Genomic DNA, 25,513 nt, shown 5'->3' with positions numbered 1-25,513 from the left:
AAATATTGTTACAATGGCAATTGAAGTAATTAGCCTTTTTGTATATTTCCTTATCACCTTTGTTTTTTTTGTTTCAGACACTGGTTATGAAATCACTTGGAAACATGTCTTATTCAGAGTTTCTCTGAAAGACAGACGGTCCAACACAAACAGTATTTGTCTTTCGAGGGGTTACTTGCGTCTAACTCTAGACTGATGCAGATGTGAGTCTACCTCTATGGTGTTGTATCTAATGTAAAAGTGGCTGGCGGTCCTGCCCATATCAGTGGAGGCAAAGTAGCCAGTGCGCTCCTCAAAGCGGATCATCCGGGCCTTATCCAACTTCCTGCCAGCCTCCAACACCAGCTCCTTCCTGTACAGCTCCAAAGAGGGATCCATCTGAAACAATTATTACAATATTTGAATTTGTATCAGACCAAACATTAATGTACAAAGAATCTTCCATACATTCCTTGAGACCTGGTATGATGGCCTGGTTTTTGTCATCTCTACACGTTGTTTTTTAAACTCAGTATATTGTTAAGCAAGAAAATGAAAAATGCTTAAATTAATTATTCACTACCTTTTTACTACATCAATCTTCAGGATTAAGGACACACTTTCTTTAAGTATACTTTGCAGGTGGTTTGATTTGACCGTTTTCGTGGCCATTTTAATTATCAACATACTGATATCTCAGGTACTCCTGAGAGAACATAAATAGCAGAATAAGAGATAACATTTCTTTTTTAACCTGATAAGCCTTGTGGTTGATGCCATATACCAGTGGGTTGGCCCGCATGCGAACATAGAAGTACGTATAACTCAGCCACTTTACTGCCTCTTCTACATTGGTGACTGTCCCCAAAGCAACCTGTATCAGGAGAGAAAAGAAACAAACCCGCCCCAGTCAGGAATATCAATGGTCTTTGCCACCATCTAGTGGACACTTATGGAAATGCAGCATCAACAGAAAAATGCTCCTCATTAGTTTGGACAAAATACAAACAGTAAAGTAGGTAAAGCTTTTTGTCATAAACTGTTTCCAACAGTCTCAACATTCTGATACTTGCGCCAGTTAAATCAGTCAGATTTCAGATCACAATCACATTCAACTGAAATGCAAAACGAGTGAAGACTGACCTCAGCGTTTAGGTTGTCAGCCAGACTGTCCAGAAACTGACTCTCAATGGGGTTCTGCTGAGTCAGCAGGGTGAGGTAGTGACTCAGCTTTTCATGGGTGGTGATGATGGTGCCTTCGCCATACTTGTCAAACTGGGGGCGACCTGCACGCCCGAAAATCTGCATGACATCCAGGATACCAAGATCCACGAGGGTGCCGCGCTTCGCATCGTAGATCTGAGTTCCCTGTTTTAGACACAAAGGACAGAAGTGGATTCAGTTTGCATAAAAAAAAGCAGCATTGATTCGAGTAAATAAACACTTTCTTACAAACCAAAAGATAAGTATACAGTATTTTAAATAATCTAGAGACAAATGTGATGATCATTAACGTCGAATAAAAACATCCAGCATAATTCAAAGCTCTCGTGTTGCTACACCCCATTCATTTAATGTGGTTTGAATGTATCATTACATTTGTTTACATTTAAAAGTTACACATTGCAGCTTTAAAATCTATCTGACTATCTATGCAGATTGCTGATATTTGTTAATTGTTTTGTCAGTTTTTGTTTTATTTGTCGATAAGTTTGCTGATTGTGGTATACGATGCGACATAAATAAAGATTGATAGTTGATAAAAGTGCACCAGTGTGCCAAATCTGATTAACACACTCATATAAAAATGTAAAACTGCAGCTTGTTGAGTCATTTTCTTCCATTTAAGTAACGCTTGTTAAACTACAGTGACCAGCCAGGAAAATTGCTGAACCTTTTTAAAATAATGAAAATACAAAACATTATGAGGCAGTTTTTGTTTTTGAAGATTTAATCCCCAGTGGAAACCAAATTATTTAAAGCTCTTTCCTATCAAATGTGTTTGCTCCAGTGAAGACATTTATGTCTAAGGAACTGATGCAACAGAAACATAAAACATTTGGCCTTCCCTTAAAGTGTAATACAGCGATTCTAGATGAGTTGCAAGCTTAGCCCAAGAGAGAAAAAAAATAAAATAATAAGAAAAAGAAAAATTTAAGACCTTGATGATAACTGCATGTGCCGGCAGGTTCACTCCCCAGGCCAGCGTGGCAGTGCTGACCAGAACCTTGAGATGGCCTTTGGAGAACATACTCTCCATCAGACTGCGGTCAGATCGCAGCATGCCAGCATGATGGATCCCAAAGCCTTCTGGGAACATTTCCTTCATCTGCTTGTTTCTGGAGCGCTGGATCTAAACGATAAGAGAGGTTTGATTTCACAAAAAGGGAAGAAAACTGTGTGTGTGTGTGTGTGTGCGTGTATGTGGTTGTGAAAAGTTGGACGTACGCCCAGATTCAATATTAATTGTAGAGAAACAGGCTGACTGAGGACCTGGGTCATTATTGCTGTTATCTTCCCCCAGATTAACACCAACAGAAAGGACATCCATTAATAAGCATTGTGCATTAGACACGTGTAGAGTTGACATGAATCCCAACACACAATGTATTACCAGAATATTAGGTTGGATTCTTACACACTGCCTGCAGTATCTGCAGCTTGAAGACCACACACAGTCAGTCAGATTGAGATATGTGCTGGTGACTGACAGCAGGGCTAGGACCTGGCTGAACTTCAGGGAAGTCATCATCACAAGGCTTTATCTTTCTCTCTGGGCATCTAAATGGAGGTCAGCACCCAGCAGGCCTCTCCACCACAAAAAGAGAAAGCCCATTACTGCCAGCAGCTGCCTGCCTCACACACACACACCGATTGTCTGGATTTAGATGCAAACCTTGTGGATGAAGGAGAAGCACTGGGACCCAACTCTACAACAGAGCTACTGCTGTACAATAATTTGGTTTATTTAAAAGAAAGGTTCATATCATAGATTACATATAAATGTGGCCATGGTGAGTCTGGAAAGTGGAATGGAAAAAGTGCCTGAAACCTCTATTCTCTTACAAACCAATTGCTGTTGGTTGTAGTATAGCCTTTTAAATTGATATGATTTCTATTGGACAAGTTACTTTAGTGTCAGACGATGTAAGACAATGTTTTCCACCAATGTGAGGTAGGGTGTTGAGGCAGTGCCAAGCCAGTCGAGATGCACAATCTCTCTGGCATTGTTCTGGGTACACCCCAGGGTCTCCTGCCAGTTAGACATGCCAGTAAGATCTCCAACAGATGGGAGGAGGAATCCTAATCAGATAGATTAGAACTCCCTCAACTGACTCCTTTCAGTGCAATCACAGCTCCGCTCTGAGCTACTTATCCCGTCTCTGTAGCTGAGCTCAGCCAACCTACAGAGAAAACTCATTTCATGTGCTGGTATATGCAATCTCATTCTCTCTAGCACAGCGCAAAGCTCATGACTGGATCATTACAGGTGAGGGTTTGCCTTCCAGCACAGCTCCCTCCCTCACCAAATCAGTCCAGTGCAGCACCTGATTTGCTGACAAGGGTAAAGCAATTTTTTGTTATTGCTTCCTAAAACTACTTCTAAACCAAGTCACAAAAATGCACACAATGAGGTTTTATGGTTCATATCATTACTTTGAACTTTGCTCATGACAGAGCAGATACTCACTCAGACTCACTCAAGTTCCAGAAATTTGCTTTGCTCTTTAATCGGACATTTGTGGAGACGAGTGTATTTGTGCAAATGTTTGCTATGCACCGATTGTGTGACTGGGAGTATTCAACAAAGGGGGCACGTCACAGAAATTGAACTCTCTTACCATGAGGTCACTGCAGACCAAAAGGAAGATGATCAAACTTAACTGTCCCCGTTATTCATTTGATAGATGCTTGATGCACACCCATTGCATTCATTTTTGAGGACATGCACAGTATACACATGCTATCTATGTATTTAACAGCAATTGTATCAACACACAATCGTTTGGCATGTGGCATGACGTTGGACGCACTAATGCTGGTTTAAGCAACTGAACTGTTTCTAAATTCCTACATGTGAGTGGTGCTAATTTCATTTTTAGATTCAGTATGAATTAAATTTTTGTGGTAATTGACGGATTACCACTTGTTGTAGACGCAGTCTGATGACATAATTATGTATAAATCAATTTGTTTAACATTATTGGAGGCCTTTAATATAAAATTTACCAAGATATTCTTTGGCATCTACTACACAGATCTAGCGTAATCTTTCTTGACTGCACTGGTGATTTAGACGAGTATTTGTTATTCTGTTAGCCTTCCACTTCTAGCTCCTTACTTAGAACAGCGATGTATTCAGATGACAGCCCCGGACGCATGATGCAACAGAGGAGAAAGCAAAACCTGCTCTGCTGTCTGAAGCCATATATGTTTGAAAATTAGTGAAGGCTGTGGCCTGGTGAGAGTCCTTGGGGCCGGGCTGTGCACTGTGCTGCTGAGATCCATGCGAGCAGGGAAAGGGAGGTAATTGAAATGCTATGGCAGAGGCTTTACTTTGAGGTGTCAGACTGTGTTACAGCCATGCTTCCAGCCTCTAATCTAAGGTGAGTTAGCGCTGATGTCTGCTGTGCCTTGGCTGTATCTGAGATGGCAGTGACCTAAGCTCCTGATCAGGTCCCATTAGACCCCACCGCTCGCTACTGCTGCTGCTGCTGCAGCTGCAGAGCTCGCTCTGTCCACAGACAGCCTGCTGCCCGCTCCACTTACTGTCTATCAAAGTTGTGACTACAGAAAAGACATCAGCACCAGAGCTGCAATAATTTATAAATCACAAGTCAAACCCTTTTTAAGAAACTGTAAATACAACTAGGTGTATCTAAGTGGGTTTACATTTAAGTTGAGCACACTATCTCAGATCCTTTGAAAAAATTGTATACAGGAATAAAATAAAAGCATTTTTTCCCAGAACATCACACCTCCAAAGCTGAGATTTAAAAATCCCCGAGTGAAATCCCGCCAGGTTTAGGCAAATGATACGATGGTGAAGAGTGACCAATAGATGACCTCTGTCTCAGAACACCGCCAACACTGACTCTCACGGGCACCACAGCTTGTCATTTGTGCTGTGTTGATGATAGAGAGTGGCTAATTGTTGCTCATTTAGTGGCCCTTGATAGTCATAATGTTCAAAGAGGCTGACTGCTAATGGCAGATAGACAGCAGAGAGTGGGAGGATGAGTTTCCACTCACTCCCACTGCAATCCACTTTTCTACCACAATTTGCCTCTTTCTCTCAACATCCCTTTCCATTTCAGCCCCATGTGAGAGGGATACTCACTAAAGTCACCGCTTTACTGATTTAACTGTCTCCCGTGCTTATGAGAACTAAATGTGGGACATTTTTGGCAGTTCTTTTAAATGTATCTGTCGTTGTAAACAGAGATGTCAAAAGAAATGTATAAGAGACATATGCACCAGCCATTAAAACAAGCCATTTAAAGTAAAAACAAAAATAAGCGAATGTAAACTGATTTTACAAAAAAAACATTTCAGTTGTATAATTATTAATTTTTGCTTAAGTGGTCAGCTGGAACACATAAATCAAGTTGAGTTATCACATTCTGCTGCCTCTTAACAGTAACGTCTACCTTTCTGTTCTGGTTTTCTTCTTTTTGGACTCTCCACATTTGTCTCTTTTTCAGATTAACTTTAAATTACTTTTCAATCACTTTGAAAACCCCTAAATATCCGACACCAGGATCCATAACTGAGCTCTTCACTTTTTACAGGCCAAACAGGCTCCTTAGGTCTGTTAACCTGGGTCTTCTAAATCTTCACACGAGGAGTTGAGATTAAAGACTAAACACACTGCTGTGTTAGCCTGAGAAAATTAAACTGCCACCAGTGACAGCGTCCACGAGAAATGTGAGAAAACTGTCAAACACTCTCACTGGCTCTCATAACAGCTACTTACATTATGGTTCAATTTCACTTAAGTCCCTGAAGTGTGATATTCTCTTTTTCATTTGTCAGCTTCTTTGAAAAGCAAAAAAAAAAAAATTGTCAAAACATCTCAAAACAATGTTCAAAGTGTGTTGACTGAGCATCAAAGTGCTCTCTGTTTTTAGAATATTTAAAGATGACATTTTTTTTTTACTCTTATAGAGATGAGATTGAAAATAGAACACGACAAAGCCAGATGGTGATGGGTGACTTCAGTTTAACAGCTATAACGGATGAAGTGTTGTTTGTGTGTCATTTACAGTCAAAGTATGTTATAGTAGTATATGAAGTATAAGGTACAAGTCCTTTGTTCTTGAGCGCAGTGGGCGGCAGAGAGGAACGGCTCTCCCCCCCGTCAGCTGATTTAATACTGATGAAGAAGCAATTAAAGAGGAAAACTTGCAATGCGCTGCCATTATAACATGCGCGGCCACTCCCTGAGGTAAAGCCACTGCAGATGAGCTGTAATACCAGAATAGTCAGAGTGGGTGGAGAAGCTCTCTTTTTTTTCTACACAAATTAATTTACAAAGCTGTGTTTCTATTTAAAGCATTTTTTTTTCTTAAAGATGTGTATTTGTCACTCCATTCTGTCATCCCACTAGCCTTTGAGTTGCCACTCACTGTAGTTGATCAGTGATCAGTGGGACGCTGGTTTCTTGCTGACATATTGTCAAAAACCTGCCACAATGAAAGGGACCGGCAGTGGACAAGAATTGCAAAAATAGCATCAAATGAAGCAAAGTGACATTAATGAGCCCATTCTGGTAATGCTGCAGAGTCCCAGGGGGATTAACGCTCACAGGCTGCAGTGTGTCTGCAGCAGTGTAGCTTGTCAACCGAAGTGACATGAAAGATGCACATCTAAAGACCACAGAGATGCATAGTTTTAAAAAGGAAAAAATGTGTCCTCACAGGCAAAGGGAAGGTGTAGAGACGGTGTTCTGAATCCTTCCAGGAATACACACATTTCTCCTGAGTAACATTCATCATAGACAAAATCTATGATGCAGACCTACCCCTGAGATTGTACATTAGTGTTAAAGTTTTACTCTCACTAAGCCATGATGAATCTGTGGTATCATCTGTGCAATGACCTCAGGGGACCACAAGGTGTCTCTTAACCTCCACAGTAAAGCTGCCTTTGTGATGCGACCAGTTCCTCTACTTTTATCATTTCAGAGCTAATATTAAAAAATAAATAAATACTGGACATGGGGGGTGGGGGTGGGGGGTGAGGGGGTAAGGAAGGTGGAGGCTGGATGTCAGAGATGGTGCAAATGAGAGTCAAATAGGCTTTTAAATGCAATATTCAAGGGAAAGCTTTGGGTACAGGTTTCACACACACTGGTCAATGCAACATACAGTATACTAAATATCCTGAGTTAGTTAGTTATTTATTTTTAACATTCTTACAATTACAAAGAGTGAATGTTTTTACATGTTCCTATTGCAAACAGATCCCCCTCCAACTGTCCTATAGCACCTCAGTACCACTAGGGGTGCAAAACCGAATCCTAAAAACCGTATAATTCTGTTTTACATGTTGTTGTTTTTTGTCATTTCCTTTTTCCGGGCCACACACAAATATCTGGAGTCATGTCACCTAGTGTCATGAAAATGAGGAATAGGTTATTGTATAAAGACAATGTAGGGCCAATACCACATACATACATACATACTTTGTATGCTAGGATATTATAATAACAATAATATTATGGCTATAGTAATAACAATGAATTATAACAATGATAGTAATAATAATAATAATAATAATAATAATAATAATAATAATAACAATAACAATACAGATAACAATCAATATACTAACTGAATATTGGTGGTGTTGTTTCTCTTTCACCATTCCACTAGACAAGTTTAAGGCCAACATTTTTAAGAAAATAGCTCAAGATTAAAACAAAATGCCTTAAGGGCTATAGCCTTTTGGCAAACATGTACTGTTGTTCTCTGCTGATGGGGGGGCTGTTGCACATTTAAGGGTTTGCTTTACATTTTCTGGCCCTGCCCCTCAGCCTCAGTGCACACCGAGTTGCACCGTTTCCTCCATTACCTGACGTTAGAGGTTTTACAACACAAGAATGGGAGCCCAACCAAGTACAAAGTACTGATTTCAAATATCCCCCCTCTCAGAAGGCAGGAGTAAAGGATTTTTTTGTAAAATGCCCATTATGATAATGTTTTCATTATTTTTTTTCCACAGTACTGACTCACCAAAAGCAGTATTTAACAAGAATTGATTTGAGTGGGTGCATTAAGATTTCTAAGCTTGATTGACAGCGTCTCTAACCCCTGAGATAAAACCAATTAAATAACATTAGGAGAGACTAAATATAATGGAATCACTTCTGACTTTTAAAGCTGGATAAATAAATGCAAAATTATAGGAATGACCTTAGGGGCACTTTATTTTACCGCATATGCATACTGGAGATTAAAAAACACCTATAAATATTAATGTGGGGGGCAATTTCCAGAGTGCAAATAAGCTGTGCATTATCTCTGTGTGGGCATTAAGTGGAATCAACCTGATGCCCCTTCTCCGCCAGAGCAGGCCACAGCGAAAAAATGCTCAAAGACGGACTAATGGAGCGGATAATACTCATTATGTTGGGATACAGGCAGAAGATTTAGAAGTAAATTAATGCACTGTTAGTGCACACACAACCAGATCAATTAATGTAGACGTACTGTAGGCCCAAGTTGCACAATTGCTTTTATATAACTGTTCCTAACCAGTCCACATCATACGATTCCCCCCCACTCCCTCCCCCAACATAATCTCTTGTTTCCGTTTCCAGTTTTAGAAAGCATGAAAAGTGATCTGATTTGTATACATATCCCATTTCAATAGAGGGAAGATTAGAGGCACATCAATCTTGGCGCAGCCCCAGGGGATAAAGGAAAAGGTTACTAAATTTATCATTCTGCCTTCTGTTGCAGGAGACTTAAGCATGGGAGTCGGAGTCTGACTGACTGTACTCTGGGGGAGAATATAGCTCCCCTCTCTGTGTACTCTCACAACAGAGAGACCATCAATTACACACCGACACACGCAGATACACACAGACACACACATGAAAACTGCGCTGGACAAAGTTACAGTAAAGATGAGCTGTTAATCAGGATATCCAGTGATTTCTATTGTAAGATGTGTTCTTTTTTTTTTTTTGTTATTTGTCGATTTAATTCCTAGAACTAGGGCAGTAACTAACTACTATATTCATAATTGATTAAACAATGAATGATTTACTCAATGAATTGATGAGTCTAAAAATGGTGGAGGAAAAACACCTGACTTTAAAAAAAACAAACAAATTGATGAATGGATTATCAAAGTAGTTCAACGATTAATTGTTACCTACCTACCTAGAACCACAGTAAAACATACAAAGAATCATAACTACCAACCCCTTAAGAAGATCATGACATTTTTTTCTTATACAAGCTTGTTTTTACATTCATTTCTGTTGTGAAAAAGAAATGTATACCTTAGTTTGGAACTTCATCTGCATCACACATCAAATAAAAAAGGCCCTGAATTCAATTCTGAAAATATTAAGATTTAATGTGATTCTGTAATTTTGACTCATGGGATTATGATGCAATTAAAATCCATTCTACATAAATTCTTCTTTGATCATCATATGTGCTTGCACTATAAGAACAAAATAAATAAACGCGTATGTAATTATTTCACGGACTGAGGAATTTCTCAATATCTAATTTCCTTGATGAATTTTAGAAAAATATTTTCCTTAAAAACATTAAAAACTTGAAAGCTTTACCTGTTTCTCACACTGGCCGTAGTCGGGACCCTGGTCAGACTGAAAGAATGTAATTTCTCCGTGGTTCTTTGCCATCTCAATCAGCCCCATGGCCGTCCTCACTGTGGCATTACGGGCGTGGACAAACACCATCACCTGACACACACACACACAGAAAAGTTTATTGAAAATATGTCCCAAATGTAAGACTAGAGATGCACCGATGTATTGGTTAGATTAATCGAGTAATCTTTTAGCCCATAAAATGACAGATATAATGTTCTCAAATGTCTTATTTTGTCCAGAAACCAACATGATTCAGCTTTAATGATTTCTTTGTTATACTGTATGGCGCAAAGAAACCAGAAAATATGCACACTTAAGAAGCTGGAAAATCTGGAAAATTAACTTAACTATGGTCTACAGCAGTGGTTCTCAAATTTACCAGCCTTGGGACTGAGTAATTAAGATGTAACTCAAATAATTGACCTTCATGTTCAAATAAATTTCTATAAAATACTTTAAACCACATGAAATAGGGGGGGGGGTGCCAACAAAGTGCCCATAAGTAAAGTTAACACTCATGGCACACATCACACTTTTAGCTCTCTCTATTCTCAGTGTAGTAAAACCATATGTTTATAAGTAGTTAGTGTCATATTTTCATTTTGCCCTGTTTACAAATGTTATACTGCACACTTCCTGAGATGACTCACACTGTTGTGATGACTTGAGTGGCTACATTACATGCAATGTCTCACGGGAAAGAAAACAAAAGGATAAAAAAACAAAACAAAAAAAAGCTTCCACTTCACAACTTTTTTTTTCCCATGCACACATCTGTCTCCCACTGAATCTGGATCTCACCATCGAGAAAGACAGGTCTACAGTCTGGCAAATGAAGCCACATTGTGAACATTGTCAATTTGGTGTAAATGTATTTGTGTAGCCTTTAAGAATTAAAAAATAATACTAGACCAAACAATATACTGCACGACTGCACACACATACAGAAGCCAGCTGTGTGTATACTCCAAACACAGCGGATCCAAGGAGACCACTGCAGCAAATGTTATTTATTGAAGGTGTTTTATCAGCACTACTGAGCTGTGTGGAATCATTGTTGGCAGTAACCGCCGGCTTCTCAGCTTATTAAACTTCTTTCTGGCAGCATGCTACCCGCCAAGAGGGCAGTGGGAAAGGAAATTTCATCCATCAGATATTCCCAGATGAAATTAATATATGTCACCGCCACTTCTTGACAATTTAATATTTTGAGCAAAGAAGAAGACTTCCCAGCTGAGCTGTGGCCTCACTGGCCTTATCCTATGAGCCAGACGACGACCACTGTGTCATTTCACAAGATAAAAAAAAGAAGAAAATAAATTAATTGTCAGCGGTGCAGAAGAATCAAGTTGGTTTACAAGTTCTCAAGGGCTGAAGAAAGACTATACACTAAGTGTACGTCTTCGGGAGAGCATAGACGAGAGAGGAGAGAAGAGTGGGAGCAGGGAAAAAGGTGCATGTAGGTATGTGTGTTAGTGTGTGTGTACACTTGCAATAAAATGATTCAGACAGGATAACAGCCGTGATCAATAGGGAGCTCAACCCCTGCAGCAGATGGGAGCTAAATGATGAAGTCTGCATTCACAACTCTTGCATTCCCAGTAGGCCTTCTTCTCAGGCAGGGGAGTGGGGGGGTAGGCTGGGGGGAGGCTGGTGGTGGGTGGATGGGGTAAGGAAGTGGATGGTAACAGCGTGGGAGCCAAGGCCTTCAGAGACTTTAGATAGCAGGTGTTCATTCCAAAAGGTTCGCAAAAAAAAATATTTGCTGCAGGAGTTCTTATTCATGAAAAAGTTCAGAAAGAAATATGTTCAAGGGAAATGGGACTTGTATTAAAGCTCGACTCTCACCACCAACATCACCCCATGACTGTTTAAGTTGTCCTCAAACAAACATTTTCCTGCGACTTCCAGTAAAAGTAGTAGTGATGCACTGTCTTAGAACATAAGGGACATTTGTTGTGCCTACAGTAACTGGGAAATCATGAATGTTCTTTTCTATTCTAATAAATATTTAACACTGACAGACCTCAATGTGATCATTTATTATAGTATTTAGGACATTGTTTTTGAATAAGTATTTTTGCTTTTATAATCTAATTTCTATATTGATTGTAACATTGTTCTTTCACGCAATCCAACCTTGTATAGTGTGTCTTTAGTGCTGCTGGTTAGTGCATATCTTTATATACAGGCCCTAAACAAAATAGCCTTTAATATTCATGAAGTTGTATTGAATTTAATGAATCCTACATTTTATTTACTGACATGCACAGTATAATACGTGACCATGGGTGTAGTTCTGCAGACGAGTGCTTACCTGATGACCAGCTTTAACCTGCTCCAGGACTTTGTTATAACAAACCTCCTCCGTGTCATGAAGCTGCTGAATCTGTACAGGATACAAAATGACAATAAGCAATACATTCAATTTCACCGATAACAACAGCAACTTACATATTGTACGGTTCGAACTTGTGTAAAGTTCATATGCTGGTTTGACTTTCAGTTGTACAACCACCTCACTACACCTCATTTATAGTATCAATAATAAATAATCCAAATACCGACCATTGTTATTGGAATATTCTTACAACTAAGCCATAGTTATGACCTATGACTAATGCTACACACCAGCAAAGATTGTCAGAGCTGGTAGTAAAACTCTCAAAATAATACATGTTCTGTCTGGAATTCTATGAGAGGAAAACCTGCTCCAGCAAGAGAGAACTTAAAGGAAAACTTCACCAATTTGCATTTAGCTTTGTATTACTAGAATAGGGGTAGTATTTTTAGAAAAGGTATGCTTCCCAACCTCAGTTTCCCCTGAGTCGATAACTATCCACCAGAGATACTTGGTCCAAGCCTTGAAACTTCACACTAACTCCACACTTTTTAGACCCACTCGTAGGGGGACGGAACATCATTCCCCGAAATGTAAACAGCGTCCACTAGCTTTGCTAACAGTTACACTAACAGGACCAAGTGTCACTGGTGGGCATGTAACAAAGAAAAGAATGAAGATATTTCTCAACTCAGGGGAAACTGAGGTTAGAAAGCACAATTTTTCAAAAATACGACCCCTATTCTAGTAATACAAAGCTAAATGCAAATCGGTGAAGTATTCCTTTAAATCCCTGAACATAATGACAAACAAATATCCCTATAGATGTCAATAATGTCATCTATAGGGATGAGAAAACTTACTGTACTTGGGGAGATTATTAATCTATTCATCAGTGCTTCTAGCTTTGTTGTACGACTATCAATTCTTAAGGCTGTAGAAAGTGATGTCACCTTTTGCCTAACCTTTGTCAAACCTCCTGTCTGCTGCTAAATAATTACCTACACCAGTATTGTTTGTTTACCTTGTTGTTTGATTTAATGCCAACGAAAGTCTGTCCAAGCGGCACAGGTCTGAAGCGACTGTCAAAGAAGAAGAGGCCAATGTAGGGGTTCACATGAAGGAAGGAGGCCACATCCAGGTAGTTGGGCAGCGTGGCTGACAGTCCCAAGATCCGGATCATACTCTGCGTGGACTCCACCTAACCATGTGGGCAACAGCACAGTGTCACACTTACACCAAACTCTATCCTGTGCATCCATCCGAGCACTTAGCACAGCCTTAGGCTAACATGGTTTAAACACCAGAGAGATTGTTTTAATTATAAAAAGAAAAATACTGATTCATTATTATTATTATCATCAAAACAGCTTAACAATGTACTAATCTATGAAAACAAATGAATCGTTGCAGGCCTAAGAGACAGTAACGACAATCAGAGAACTGTAATGTACAATCTCTGTGGGGGAAATTCAACACATATATATCTGAGACTATATAGAACTAAACCCCCTTCCCTTCACCTCATGCGCCTCATCATATGTAGTATCAGTGATCTCACACAGTGGCAACTAGATGATGAAAACGTGTGCACAGATAGTGTGTTGTAGCAGCAAAGGTGCAGATAGTACAGTGGAAAATGACTTCTCTGGATTTCTGTGTACAGAGGAGATACAAATTTAGAAAACATATGAACACTGTAAATGGGAAGCAGGAGATTTTTGGGTCTTTTGACTTTGGAGATTAACTAAATAATCCTTCTCACGCACTTCTGTGCCTTTAGCCTGTCTTTGAAACTTGAAGATTATGAAGGTGTGGGGGGTGGGAGGGTCTGTGACAGGGAAGATTGGTAAGGCCTTTAATGTGATGCAGTACCTGTCAAACCATACCATCTAGATAAGACCGAACCAATCCCGGACCGGGCCTGCGCTACACATTCACAGTAGCACTGTTGAAGCACCTTGCAGCAGCAGCAGCAGCAGCAGCAGCAGCAGCAGAAGATGTGCACTATGCTTACCTACAGAGACTCAAACAATCTGTGGGCTATTTTTGAACTCATTACCATGGCATGTTACAGTTTCAACAGACTGTCATTGCTCTTAAATTGAGTAAAAATAAAATAAAATAAAACTGTTATAAAATAATATCACAATTAGGCAGTGTTGTTATTTGTTCAGACCTCAGCGGATTTTCACTAAGCGCCATACAACTGATTGACTAATTAATCATACATTTATATATTTTGAGAAGCTTTCTTTAGGTAATTATTATCTATACTATGATCTATAATCTATAATCACACAAATCCTTTGCCATTTTCCATATGACCCTTAAAGGAGTTTCAACCCCAATGTTGCCAACCAAGGCACTGATGCCTTTAATTCAACTGCGCTCAGCTACAATAATTTGTTTATCTTAATTGCCTTATTCATTCCTCCTTCTTTGTTTCCTACTCCTTTCCCTTTATATTGCATCAACTTCTACAATCCAACCCAATTATTTTTATCCTCTTTTATTCATTCCATCTTACACTTGTTTTCCTCAACCCTTCCTTTTATTCTCATTTCTTTTCTCCTTCTTCTTTCGTCATCTCCACCTTTGCCCATTCGTTTCTGTCACTGTCTCCTATATCCATTCTACTCATGCCAGAGTTCATTCTCCTTCAGCTGCTCTCCACAACTTTTCAAACGGCAACTTTTTTTTGATTTCAGCAGCTGCACACATTTCTACAGTATATCAGGTTCTCGGATGACAGACAATAAAACATAGTCTGATTGTGTCAAAAAGAAGTAGTATAAAAGAAACATTACTTTTAATATACTGTATTATTATCAAGCATCGTCCATAAATCCTGAAGGTTGTTTTTATCCAGTGAGCTAAATCCTTCAAAATACTGTACATTCTCCCCCCTCATTCCTCTGCAGTGTGTTTTCTGTGATCACCCACTGTCTATGAGAGGAAAGTGGAAATTTACCTGCAGCCATTGCCGTGCTAAGGTGATGAATGTTCACTTCCTTTTCTCTGGAGCTACCACAGCACACACCCGCAACTTGGACAAACATTTTAATGGCATGAAGTGAAAACAACTGCAGCAGACCTGCAGAGCCATGGTTTGTGGTGCGCGTGTCTGATGTAAGTGGACAATATGGGTTCACAGGTGGTAAATCAAATGTGCAGGATGTGGAAAAGACACTAACTGATTGTTCTACGCTTCCCTCGTATCCCAAACTTGTGGAGATTAAACTTTCGTTCTCTTTCCACTCTTAAAAGAAGTGACCCATTCCTGACACGCCGTGACTTTCTGCAGTCATATTTGATTGCTGGCACTGGACACAACGGGGGGGGCTTTTGGTCACAGTTAACAAACCATCCAGTGTAATTTCAAGCACTTTGATGCAAAATCTGAGCCACAAAACTTACCAGGATTTGTTAACAATGAGAGAGAAAATAATAAGTGTTTGTTTTGATATGGATCTATACACCTTCAAAATGGGTGTTTTTCAACAAAATAACTCAAAATAGTTTAAGTAAGACCATCAGTGGGTTCAGGTTGGGCAGCAGCTGAGTGAGTGCTGGTGTATTAAAAAAAACAAACTCTATATTGTAGCCCAGTATCCATCTTTAGTCCTTATGTTTTCACTGTGACCGTGTCTGCATGTCTCCCAGTGCAGGCCACTGTGCAGTATGGAAGATGCTGACTATGTGTCAGTAATGCTGACAACTTCAAACAACCTGAACCTGAAAAGACTTGACAGCTTAGACAGAGAAACAGTGGTTTGTCTTTTAGCGCAGTTCTTCCAGGTTTCCCTGAATGGTGACAGGTGACTACATGTGTATTATTAGTTAAAGGGGACACATTATGCAAAATCAACTTTTTAACCATTTCAATACTTATATTTGGGACTCTGGAGGCCCTACCAGTCACCAAAGTGTGGAAAAAGAATACTCAGTCATGTTTTCGTGGTCCCCCTTAGTGTAAGTATAGGCAATAAAACACTCGATGTTGAATTCCCTGCGCTTATGACGGCAGCATACGCATGTCACCGCGAATGTTACCGCCCCACCATTAAGTTTACTTGGAGAGCTCCACCTTAGCTCCACCTTGTCCCTGCGAGAGTGCAGGTGAGGGAGGAAGAGAGGTATTATGTCAGCGCGGAGGGACAAGTGTGCTGTTGGTGGCTGCACAGTGGAGCACAGTGTTTTACACAAACTTCCAGCCTCAGAGGATTTAATATTGGAAGCTAATGTGCCGGATAAAGTCAGCAAACGTGTGTTCGCACCACTTCGCATCAGACTGCGGCCAGCGGTCGCCGTATTTAGTCAGCGAACGTATTTCACCAACGTACAAACACACACATTTTTAAGAAAAGCTCACATAGAGCTCATAACTGACCATTCTGACACGTCCTAATTAAAAATATTTGTTCAGTACCTCCATGACCAGAGCACAGACTCAGTCTGATACAGCCACATACAGCGGCAGTTTATTCAGCTCGTCGCGCGCCACTGGCGATCAGTGGTGCTGTCCCAAAGTGCTTTTAACTGATTTACAGTTCGGCACGATCCTTATGTTGGACGTCTCTTCCCCCCTTTAAAATCAAAACAGAAATGCCATTGAGATCTATTGTCTAAGAGTGTTGTGGTCTCCTGGTGAATTACAGCAACACTGGAGAAAGACGAAATTAAATCTGTACGAAGACTTGCCAAATCTGTCCCTGGAAAAGATGCTACACTATTGCCACATATCAATCAGTACATTGTTGCCGCTCCATAAAGAAGCTGCACAAGCTGCAGTTATTCAGAAATGATCCACCCTCCCACCATAGATTTGTGTACTGTTACAATCCCCGACTTCACTCGCTGCTGTGCCTCAGGCCTCAGTGTTTACCGAAGTTGAGTTCTACAGCTGTGCTCCGTGCATGTGCGCATTCAGCTGGCAAACACGCGACAGACAGTCAAATTGCTTTGAATTTGTGCACTGCAGGACAAACTCTATTGGTGTTAAGGTGCACAAAACACCCAGTCAGCCTTTCTCGAGTAATATCAGCTAAAAACCTGTAGATAAATGAGCTGTGAACCGAGTAAACAGCGGTCACATATAGACCAGTTTTCAATTACCTTGCGGTTAACCCTGTCAAGAGGTCGCCAACGCTGCACAGGTGCCAGCTCATCCCTGTATCTCTGCCGCTCTCTTTGACTCTGCATACTCTCTCTGGTCCCAGTCCTTTAGCATACAACTGGTTCTAACATTTCTCATTATGGAGGAACTTGAGTTGCTGTAGGTTTGCGTTACATCCTTTTCAATCAATTATCCACAGTACCACCAGCACAGGATTGGTGGTTCCTTTGTTTCAAGTTCCATGTGTACAAAACCTGTAGATGCTTATCCACTAACCTGGAAAAGCTTTCAAATAGGCTTCTACAAAGTACTCAATTAGCAGTCATTTTATGAGTGAAAGTTTTTGTTCTTGTTATTGTGGGTTACTGGTGGGCAAAAAGAGTCATTCTAATCCATAAAAATTAAATTACAACACATTTAAGTGAGTAAAATGGTCAGAATATTCCCTGAAGCCCCACTGCACATTGTCAAGATGAGTTTAACTTTTTTTGTAATCATTACACCATTCTCCATTTAAGGTTTCATATTATGACTGATCCTGATAAACACTTTCACTTGTACTATAAATACAAGGTGCAGGGTAATTTTACTTTACTTGCAGGTCTCCTTTTGGTCCTGTATTAAAATTGATTCTGTAGTTTATGTAAACATGTGAAATATGTATCAGAAATTTCAATGTTTTGCCAACTCTGTCCATGTTACAAATAATTATTGTCACTGGGGCACTCACTGATATCCTTTAAAAGCAGTGGCATAGGCAGTGTAAACACCCTAACTGAGCAATGGGGCATTCATTTTAAAATCATAATAGAAATGGGAATTGAGGGATTCATTTATCCGGTAGATTAATGATGCATCAGTGCCTGAATAGGATTCAGTTTAATCTTGTATTAACTACTACATAGTGCCAATCCAGCATGAGGTTAAGTTAAATTGTAAAAGGAAATCTGTATTAATATCTGAGCTATGACTGAATGAAGGTGTGGGACTAACCTGCCTGATGGTCCTGGCCACCAGGCTCTCCAGTACTGGCCCTCGATCTTCATGGAGGAGGTGGACCTCATCCAAGATCAGGAGACGCACGAGCTGAGAGAGGGCAACATCTCCGACACTCTTCCTGGTCACAACATCCCACTTCTCAGGAGTAGTCACCAACATCTAGGGAAAATCAGGAAGACCGTTAGCACAGCATCCTGATAGCGTTTTGTTGATTAATTCAATTAACTGTGTACGGGCATTGAGTAAATAAAGGAAGAAAAAATATACTGCACCATTAACATAACAAATGCAAACAGTTTAACAGAGACTACATAAACTTTTAGATAAAAAAACACCAGGAAAACAGAGAAATGAGTGATCAAACCGTGGCAATTAAGCTCCATGTAACAAAACAACAGGGAGAGTGTAGTCATATTTATTTACTTTTTAATTTCATCGCGGCTCCACATGTGAGCAATTCATTTGTCACTATATCCCAGCTGTACTTCTGTTATTGGAAAATCCACCTGTTTCAACTATTATTGAGTTGTGATGTGTCGAGTCTCTTTCTCAGACTAAATACGTGTAATTACTTTCATTGAAATGCTGATTTAAGTTCCAAATCCGCCTCAATTATTTGCTACGGTGTAAAAAGCAGATTAATGGCGTATTCCACCAAACAGAATTTCATATTATAGTTTCATTATCTGGTCTTGAGGGTTACTCCTCCTGCGGAATGGTTCTTGAAACGCTTTCTGTTGCCACGCGTTAGAAAGACGTCACCATCATCCTTATCACAGCTTGGTCTCTCTTCACAATAAGAAGGCAGTGATTAAAAAAGGAGCTGGTCTTCAGAAACAGAATAAAAAAAGCCCCACCACTTTTTTTTATCTAATCGCAGAGGTTTATGTGGTAAGACTTTGAAAATTCTGATTTCCAAGAATTATCTAAAGCTTCAGTAGATAGGATGACTAGGAAAATTATATGAGTATGTGGAGTACCATTTGAATGCTGTTACTTTCCTTCCTCAGATCACTTCTAAGTACCGTGGAATAATTGATCAGTAATACCAAAAGAAAATCCGTCATACTGTACCTTTAAGAGAAAATTAAAAAAAAGAAGAAGAAGAAAGATTTCCTCCACAATTTCCTGCTCACTTAACTGAATGACACACTGTAGAACCCGATCCCTTTGGAATACTGTGTCAGATTCATAGTTCATCAATACTCAATTACCCGTAGCTGTGCTCATTACAATGCAAACAGAGGCATGAATCATAATGCCACGATAACAGACATCCAGGGTGGAAAATTACTCACATCTCATGTGCTTGGTAACATTCATTTTGCAGTCTATAATGTTCAACAGGAGTCATTGTCAGTATATGACCCATTATATCTACAGAAACCGTCATGTAAATCAACAGTAATTTGTGTGACTTCATTAAGTGTCTGCTTCTGTTGTATGTGCTTTTATCTTGGCAGCCCCACCTGACTAATTACACTCAACGGTATCAACACATGTACACACACACAAATACATGTATTCTCTCTTTTTCAAGACAAGACCTTTCCATGAATATACAATGGCGCGTGAATTGTTTGGAAACCCGTTTTGGGCTTTGCAAATTCTTATTAAACGCTTTCTCTAAAAGCAGCTCGTTACATCCTCTCTACTTTGCATTTAAATCAATCTATCCAGCCATTAGGGACTGGAGTGCTCACAGAAAAGGAAGCTCCTGTTCCTAATTGGAGCTACTGGTTAATCTAAATGGAGGCTCTGGCAAACGAAGCCCCGGCCAAAGTGCTTTCTTAATTGTCTCACAAATACACAGAAGGAGGTGCAGAGAAAACATGCCATTGTTTGGCTCAATTGTGTTGTTTAGCCACTTCATCAATCAATCTAAGGAGGACTGCAATCAATCCTCTAAATGCACTAGTTTTTTTTTCAGTTACTGTAAAGTTACTGTAGTCTGTGTGTGCACAGGAGAGCCGAGAAAAAAAAACAAAAAACTTTTTTGCACTACCTGCTGCAGTACAAAAAATGTATCTGCCACCTCATCAGCGGGTTGGTGCTCGCGTCAGTGTCATAGCCTTCATGTGAGATGCCTCGGTGAGTAAATGTGTTTTTTTTGAATACTGCACCAGCAGACAGCTAAACCCTATCAGGCCAAGCAGGAATCCTACAAAACCTCACTGACATAGCAAGGGGAAGCTACATTGAAAAGCAAGCAAGTTTGTCTGTTAGGTTCCTTTGTTTTAAGCCAATAACCTTGCCTCGGTATGGCAAGGTCACCAGCTTAAGAAAAAGAGTCGACTGTGGGGAAACTTAAATATCTGTTTGATAAGTTTCATTTGTGGTTCTCATTAAATAACCAACTCCACCAGTCCAGATCAATCTCTGTTTCCGATATATCACCAGCAGTGCAGTATTTTCACCAAGAAAAGAAGGGGTTGGTGGAGTGTAAAAAAGAGAGATATTTGCCAATAATTCAAGATCAAATATCAGAAGACTTTGTGGATTTTTACACTGTTATCCAGACATTCAATTTCTGTGCATTTGTTTGGATAGTGCAGTCTGTCTTTGCCCTTACCCTGCCTATACTAAACCATTGGTAACCACATTTAAAACCTGGAAAAGGTTATTGTCACGTTCATTACCTCATTAACAGCAAAAAGCACCATGCAGTTAAAATATGACCACGTTGATATGCAAGTCTGCAAACATGTAAATACATAATTTGATTCAAAAAATATGTAAAGATTATTTGTGAGGGAATGTAACATCTAAGGGACAGGGTTGCAGCAGCTCCCAGAAAGTCAGACTCGGTTCACTTCCCACCACTCTTCTAACTTTATATCAGATAATGCACCCATTATATGCGACTATTTAACTCCTGACAGTAACAGGTCTGTGTACAAACAGGAGGGTGAACAGCTATCCCACAACATTTTATCCACATTGAGGTGATTCTCTCTGAGGTGAGGTTTGGCTGTTTATTGGTAAATGAATACCCCATCCAAGCCTTTATGATATGATACGATACGATACGATACGATACGATACGATACGATACGATACCAAATAGCCAAAGGATGACATTGTTGACAGCAGCTTCAACTGCACCTCTATTCTGTCTGCATCACAAATGTTTTCAAAAATTGAAAACATTTCTAACATATAAGTAACACTGAACGTTTTTGTAGATGCAAATCTTCCCTTCATGTTGAAACCTTTTTATGTTAATTTAATGTGCAGCGGGAGTCATTAGCTTTTTCTTCAGTGGTATGCGTTCTGTAAGCAGCCATGCAAAGAAAAGGCCATGGCAGATCTCACTAGGTTTCAGCTTTTACCTACTAATTACCCATTCTGCAGAATGTCTGTCTGACAAGTGAATAAAATAATAGAAAATACAGTCTGGACCATTACAGTAAGTGCATAATAATAAAGCCTCACATTTCAATAATAACTTGTAATAATAGTTGAGTTGCCTCTGATGAGTTTTCCTGTTTCAAATGTCTTCACCAAATACTGTGAGGGGGAAAATTTGGCAATTATTTCTTTCTCTGCATGTGACTGGACTTCATCACAAAATGTGGACGAAATGTGCCCTGAAACTGTTTGACTGTGAGCCCGCTCATTCATGGATGTCACAAACTGATATCTCCTCTTTGGACAGAGAAGGAAGAGGGCCTGGAAGTCCCAGGATGCCTCACACCCACACACTGGCATCTACATGGCAGCATCCGTCCAAACCTTTTCTGTTTCTATGGTAACTATCGCAGTCACGGAGAGACAAGGTTGCGTAAAGATGGGGTGGGTGGGAAAAAGACATAGTGGGGATGTAAGAGAAAGGCATTTGTGGGATTGTGATATGTGAACATCCAATGGCTTGTTAAGGCAAACAGTAATGAAAGCGTTGACAATGCTGGATACTTGTGTGGGTGTGGGTGTGTTGCGAAGGTGCTTCATCTGAAAAAAACAATCATCAGTAGCATCAAAACACACTATAAAATAAGGTCTTGGTGGATGGGTGAAAGGTACAGCAGGGTAGCCTATTCAAAATGATCACCCATTACCTTTGATTGTGACAATATTTGTTCTGAACAGCATTGCGTTACCGTACTATATTTCAAACCAAACACTGTATTTAACATGTGATATTCATTCCAGGGATTAATCTCCTTGTGAGATCCTTGTGAAAAGACAAACATGACTTGATACATTTTGCCGAAGTGGGAGAAGAAAATATGGTGCCATTTTTAGATGTGAAGTGGATACATTTGAATTGGTAACTGACAACACTGTAAGAGTCACGCAGGGTCAAGAACTGGTCGCAAAAACTCGCAACAGCATTTTGCTACATTTCTCCTGGAACTGAGAACATGGCAGTGTGCTAACGTGTTGTGGCCCTGGAACATGGCCACAACCATTGCTCTACTTCAACCTTGGAATACTTTTTTGCACTTATTGGTGATTGATTAACCAGGTTAGAAGTGTATTACCGCAACCAAGTGCCCTGGAGTCAATACAATAAGACAGACAGCAGACAACCAAGGTTACAGTGGGTGGCATTACTTTGGTCTGTTAGCCACAAACTGCCTTTCCACTCAACCACTCACATTAAAATGGAGGGATGTTGGAGGAAAGGTGAACAAGGTTAAGTCAAAGAGAGTTTGAGTGTTGCCGCAGAGCTGCAGTCTGACTAAATCTGACTAATCGTTCTCTTTTTGAAATAATCTTTAATGAGCTGAGAGAAGAGTAACTTTAATATAACTTCACATTAGCTGGACTTGGCCTCATTTCACATGACCAGTTCCCCCACATCACACACACACACACACACACACACACAAACTCAGCTTCCCTTTTCTGTATTCATAAGCCGCATAAGTCGTATTAACTTTAAGATGTGCCATCTCTGAATTCCAACTCTTTCAGTTTGAACAGATATGCATGTTTCTCAGTTTCATTGTTCAGTTTTTTCCTGCTCGAGCAACCAACCTCTACTTCCCTCTTAACCAGTGGAGCACTATTCTCCTGTAATAGCTTAACCTGCAGCGTGTCGTTGCCCACACTGTAACAAATCCACTGCCTTTCCAACGTCGGACAAAAAGACTGCCTAGAGGTGGTCTCTTAAAGACAGCTAAGACTGAATTCATGTTTCATTGGTTGAACCCCACAAAACATAAAACCTGATTACACAGCACAGATGGATTGCTTAATTGAAATCAACAACATAATATAATTAGATAAATTTGTCAATGCCAATGGCAAGATTGCAGTCTCACAAAAGGCTATTTAAAAAAAAAAAGCCAAGTAAAATCTGAATTGGCTATTAAATTGTACTGGCAATATGAGCTTTAAGGGCAACGTGGTAGTTTATTTATGTTTTTTTAAAGGCTGATATCTCATTCATAACATAGCAATGTTATTGGTAGTTTCCTCAGTCTTCTGGTTATTTGGCTGCATCACTATGATTTAGGGATTCTCGAACATGCAAGGATGCTTTGACTCCACATTGTTGCCACTGTCAAGAAATGGCATAAAAATCATTTTTGCAGGGTGCCGGATATCTCCCCTGGTACACATTACACCCCTAAGGCTACAGGCTTCTGTAGCGATGCCAGGTTTGGTTCCGGTTTGCAGCCGTTTGCTGCAAGTCTACACCTCTCTCTCTCCCTCTTTTTTGCCCTGTCAAACTTAATCTGTTAATCGTTTTAAGTCAAAAATGCCAGATAAAAAAAAACAAAACATGAAATTCCTGCCCTGGATGTACCACTGATTTCAGGGCCCACAAAACACAGCTCAAAAATATATTTAGTGAACAATTTATTAAAAGCATGTCTGCATGTCTGCTCACTCACACAATTATCTAATCAGCCAATTATGTGGCATTAGTGTAGTTCATAAAACCAGGACTGCATTTAGATCAGGGCCTTAAGTTCATGTTCGCATGAAAACGCGTTGACTGAAATGACGTGATCCCAGTGACTCTGATGTGAATCTGGATTTCCTCTTGTGTAAATGATTACGTGAAAGTTTAGAATTGGAATCAAGGGCATGAATCAATAAACCCCAACCTTTGTTCACCAATGTTTAAAGTGTTATAACTACACATACTTTACATACTATATGAATACCTGGCTTTACTACCGGTAATACAGAAACGAAAAATGCATTTGAAACTGAACCTTGCCAAAATGATAACTGTGTATCATATGTTTTGATATTTGATTCTGTGATAGGTAGAGAGGGGCAACTTGACAAGGACAGTCCATGCCTTAACAACTGAGAATGGAAAATAATTAAGTACAGACAAGGAAATTGAAAGCATCATTGAGTGAGAGGAGTGAGTGTTGCAAAATAGGAGATAATTAAAAGTCTTAATCCTGCTTCTGGACCTCTGCCCTGCCTCACCTCTAAAGAGAAAAGTAGTGAAGTAATGTGCATAGAGGTGGCAGGAATGGCGGTCCTGTACCCCTCTAATCAACCAAGTGCTGATGAAGTGTGCAGTTTGGATGAAGGTTGGTCTGTCCTCTATCTGTTCTGCTGTTAATGCTGCTGATGGACGTGTTTCTTGTCCGAGTACAACTCTCCTGGCTTCACTTAGGAGGACTTACTATGCTCACTATTGGGACAGTCATCCTTTGTAAACTATTTGGATGATCATTTGGTTTATGTAGCTTCTACTGCTTATCCTGGGTGGCCGGAGCCAATACCAGCTGAAATAGGATGAAAGGTATGGCAACCTTTCCATAGGTACACTATGGACATGGACATGTTGCCAGTCCATCACAGGGCTAATCTGAGTCAAAAAAACCATTCACATTCACACTAAAATGTATTCACTGATTGTAGTGCTGTATCTGACATTGACTATATTGAAAATCACATGACCAATCCTTTAAAATACATTAATTTTCCTACAGAAGGTTACAGAAGTCTGAACCTGAAACATGGCAGGACACCAGAAGCTCTCCCATGTAAGGCAACGCCAAGCCTGAAGGCAGATGTGTGATTTCATTTCAGATTTAAAACTACAAAGGCAGAGAAAAGCAGGACAAAAGCTTTTAGTTCTCCGAGAATCTCTTTCACTTTCAAGCAAAATTGGATTTGTAACTGAACTTAATATATTGTTGAGTACTAATGGTGCAGAGAGTGAAGTAACACTTGTCCTCTGTGTTGCTGCCGAGGTCTCTGTTTTGTAGACAGTGCAGCAGTTGCATTTGAGGACCTT

At 39.9% G+C, this 25,513-nt stretch overlaps 1 protein-coding gene across 3 annotated transcripts in view; it reads right to left on the bottom strand.

The window, feature by feature from the left end:
• Positions 1–25,513, bottom strand: part of ascc3 (activating signal cointegrator 1 complex subunit 3) — a 96,002-nt gene that overhangs the window by 29,684 nt on the left and 40,805 nt on the right. For all 3 annotated transcript variants that reach the window (XM_044034208.1, XM_044034211.1, XM_044034210.1), the window contains exons 11-18: positions 18,289–18,453; positions 13,201–13,377; positions 12,153–12,224; positions 9,791–9,925; positions 2,141–2,332; positions 1,123–1,347; positions 734–853; positions 214–378 (exon numbers count right to left, since the gene is read on the bottom strand). In XM_044034208.1, coding sequence (XP_043890143.1) covers positions 214–378; positions 734–853; positions 1,123–1,347; positions 2,141–2,332; positions 9,791–9,925; positions 12,153–12,224; positions 13,201–13,377; positions 18,289–18,453 — 1,251 coding nt within the window. The remainder of the gene's footprint in view (positions 1–213; positions 379–733; positions 854–1,122; positions 1,348–2,140; positions 2,333–9,790; positions 9,926–12,152; positions 12,225–13,200; positions 13,378–18,288; positions 18,454–25,513) is intronic.

Source organism: Solea senegalensis, linkage group LG9 (assembly GCF_019176455.1).
Source record: "Solea senegalensis isolate Sse05_10M linkage group LG9, IFAPA_SoseM_1, whole genome shotgun sequence".
NCBI classification, from domain to species: Eukaryota; Metazoa; Chordata; class Actinopteri; order Pleuronectiformes; family Soleidae; genus Solea; species Solea senegalensis.
Note: the sequence above shows the minus strand (reverse complement) of the source record. Positions and strands in the feature narration are given on the sequence as shown.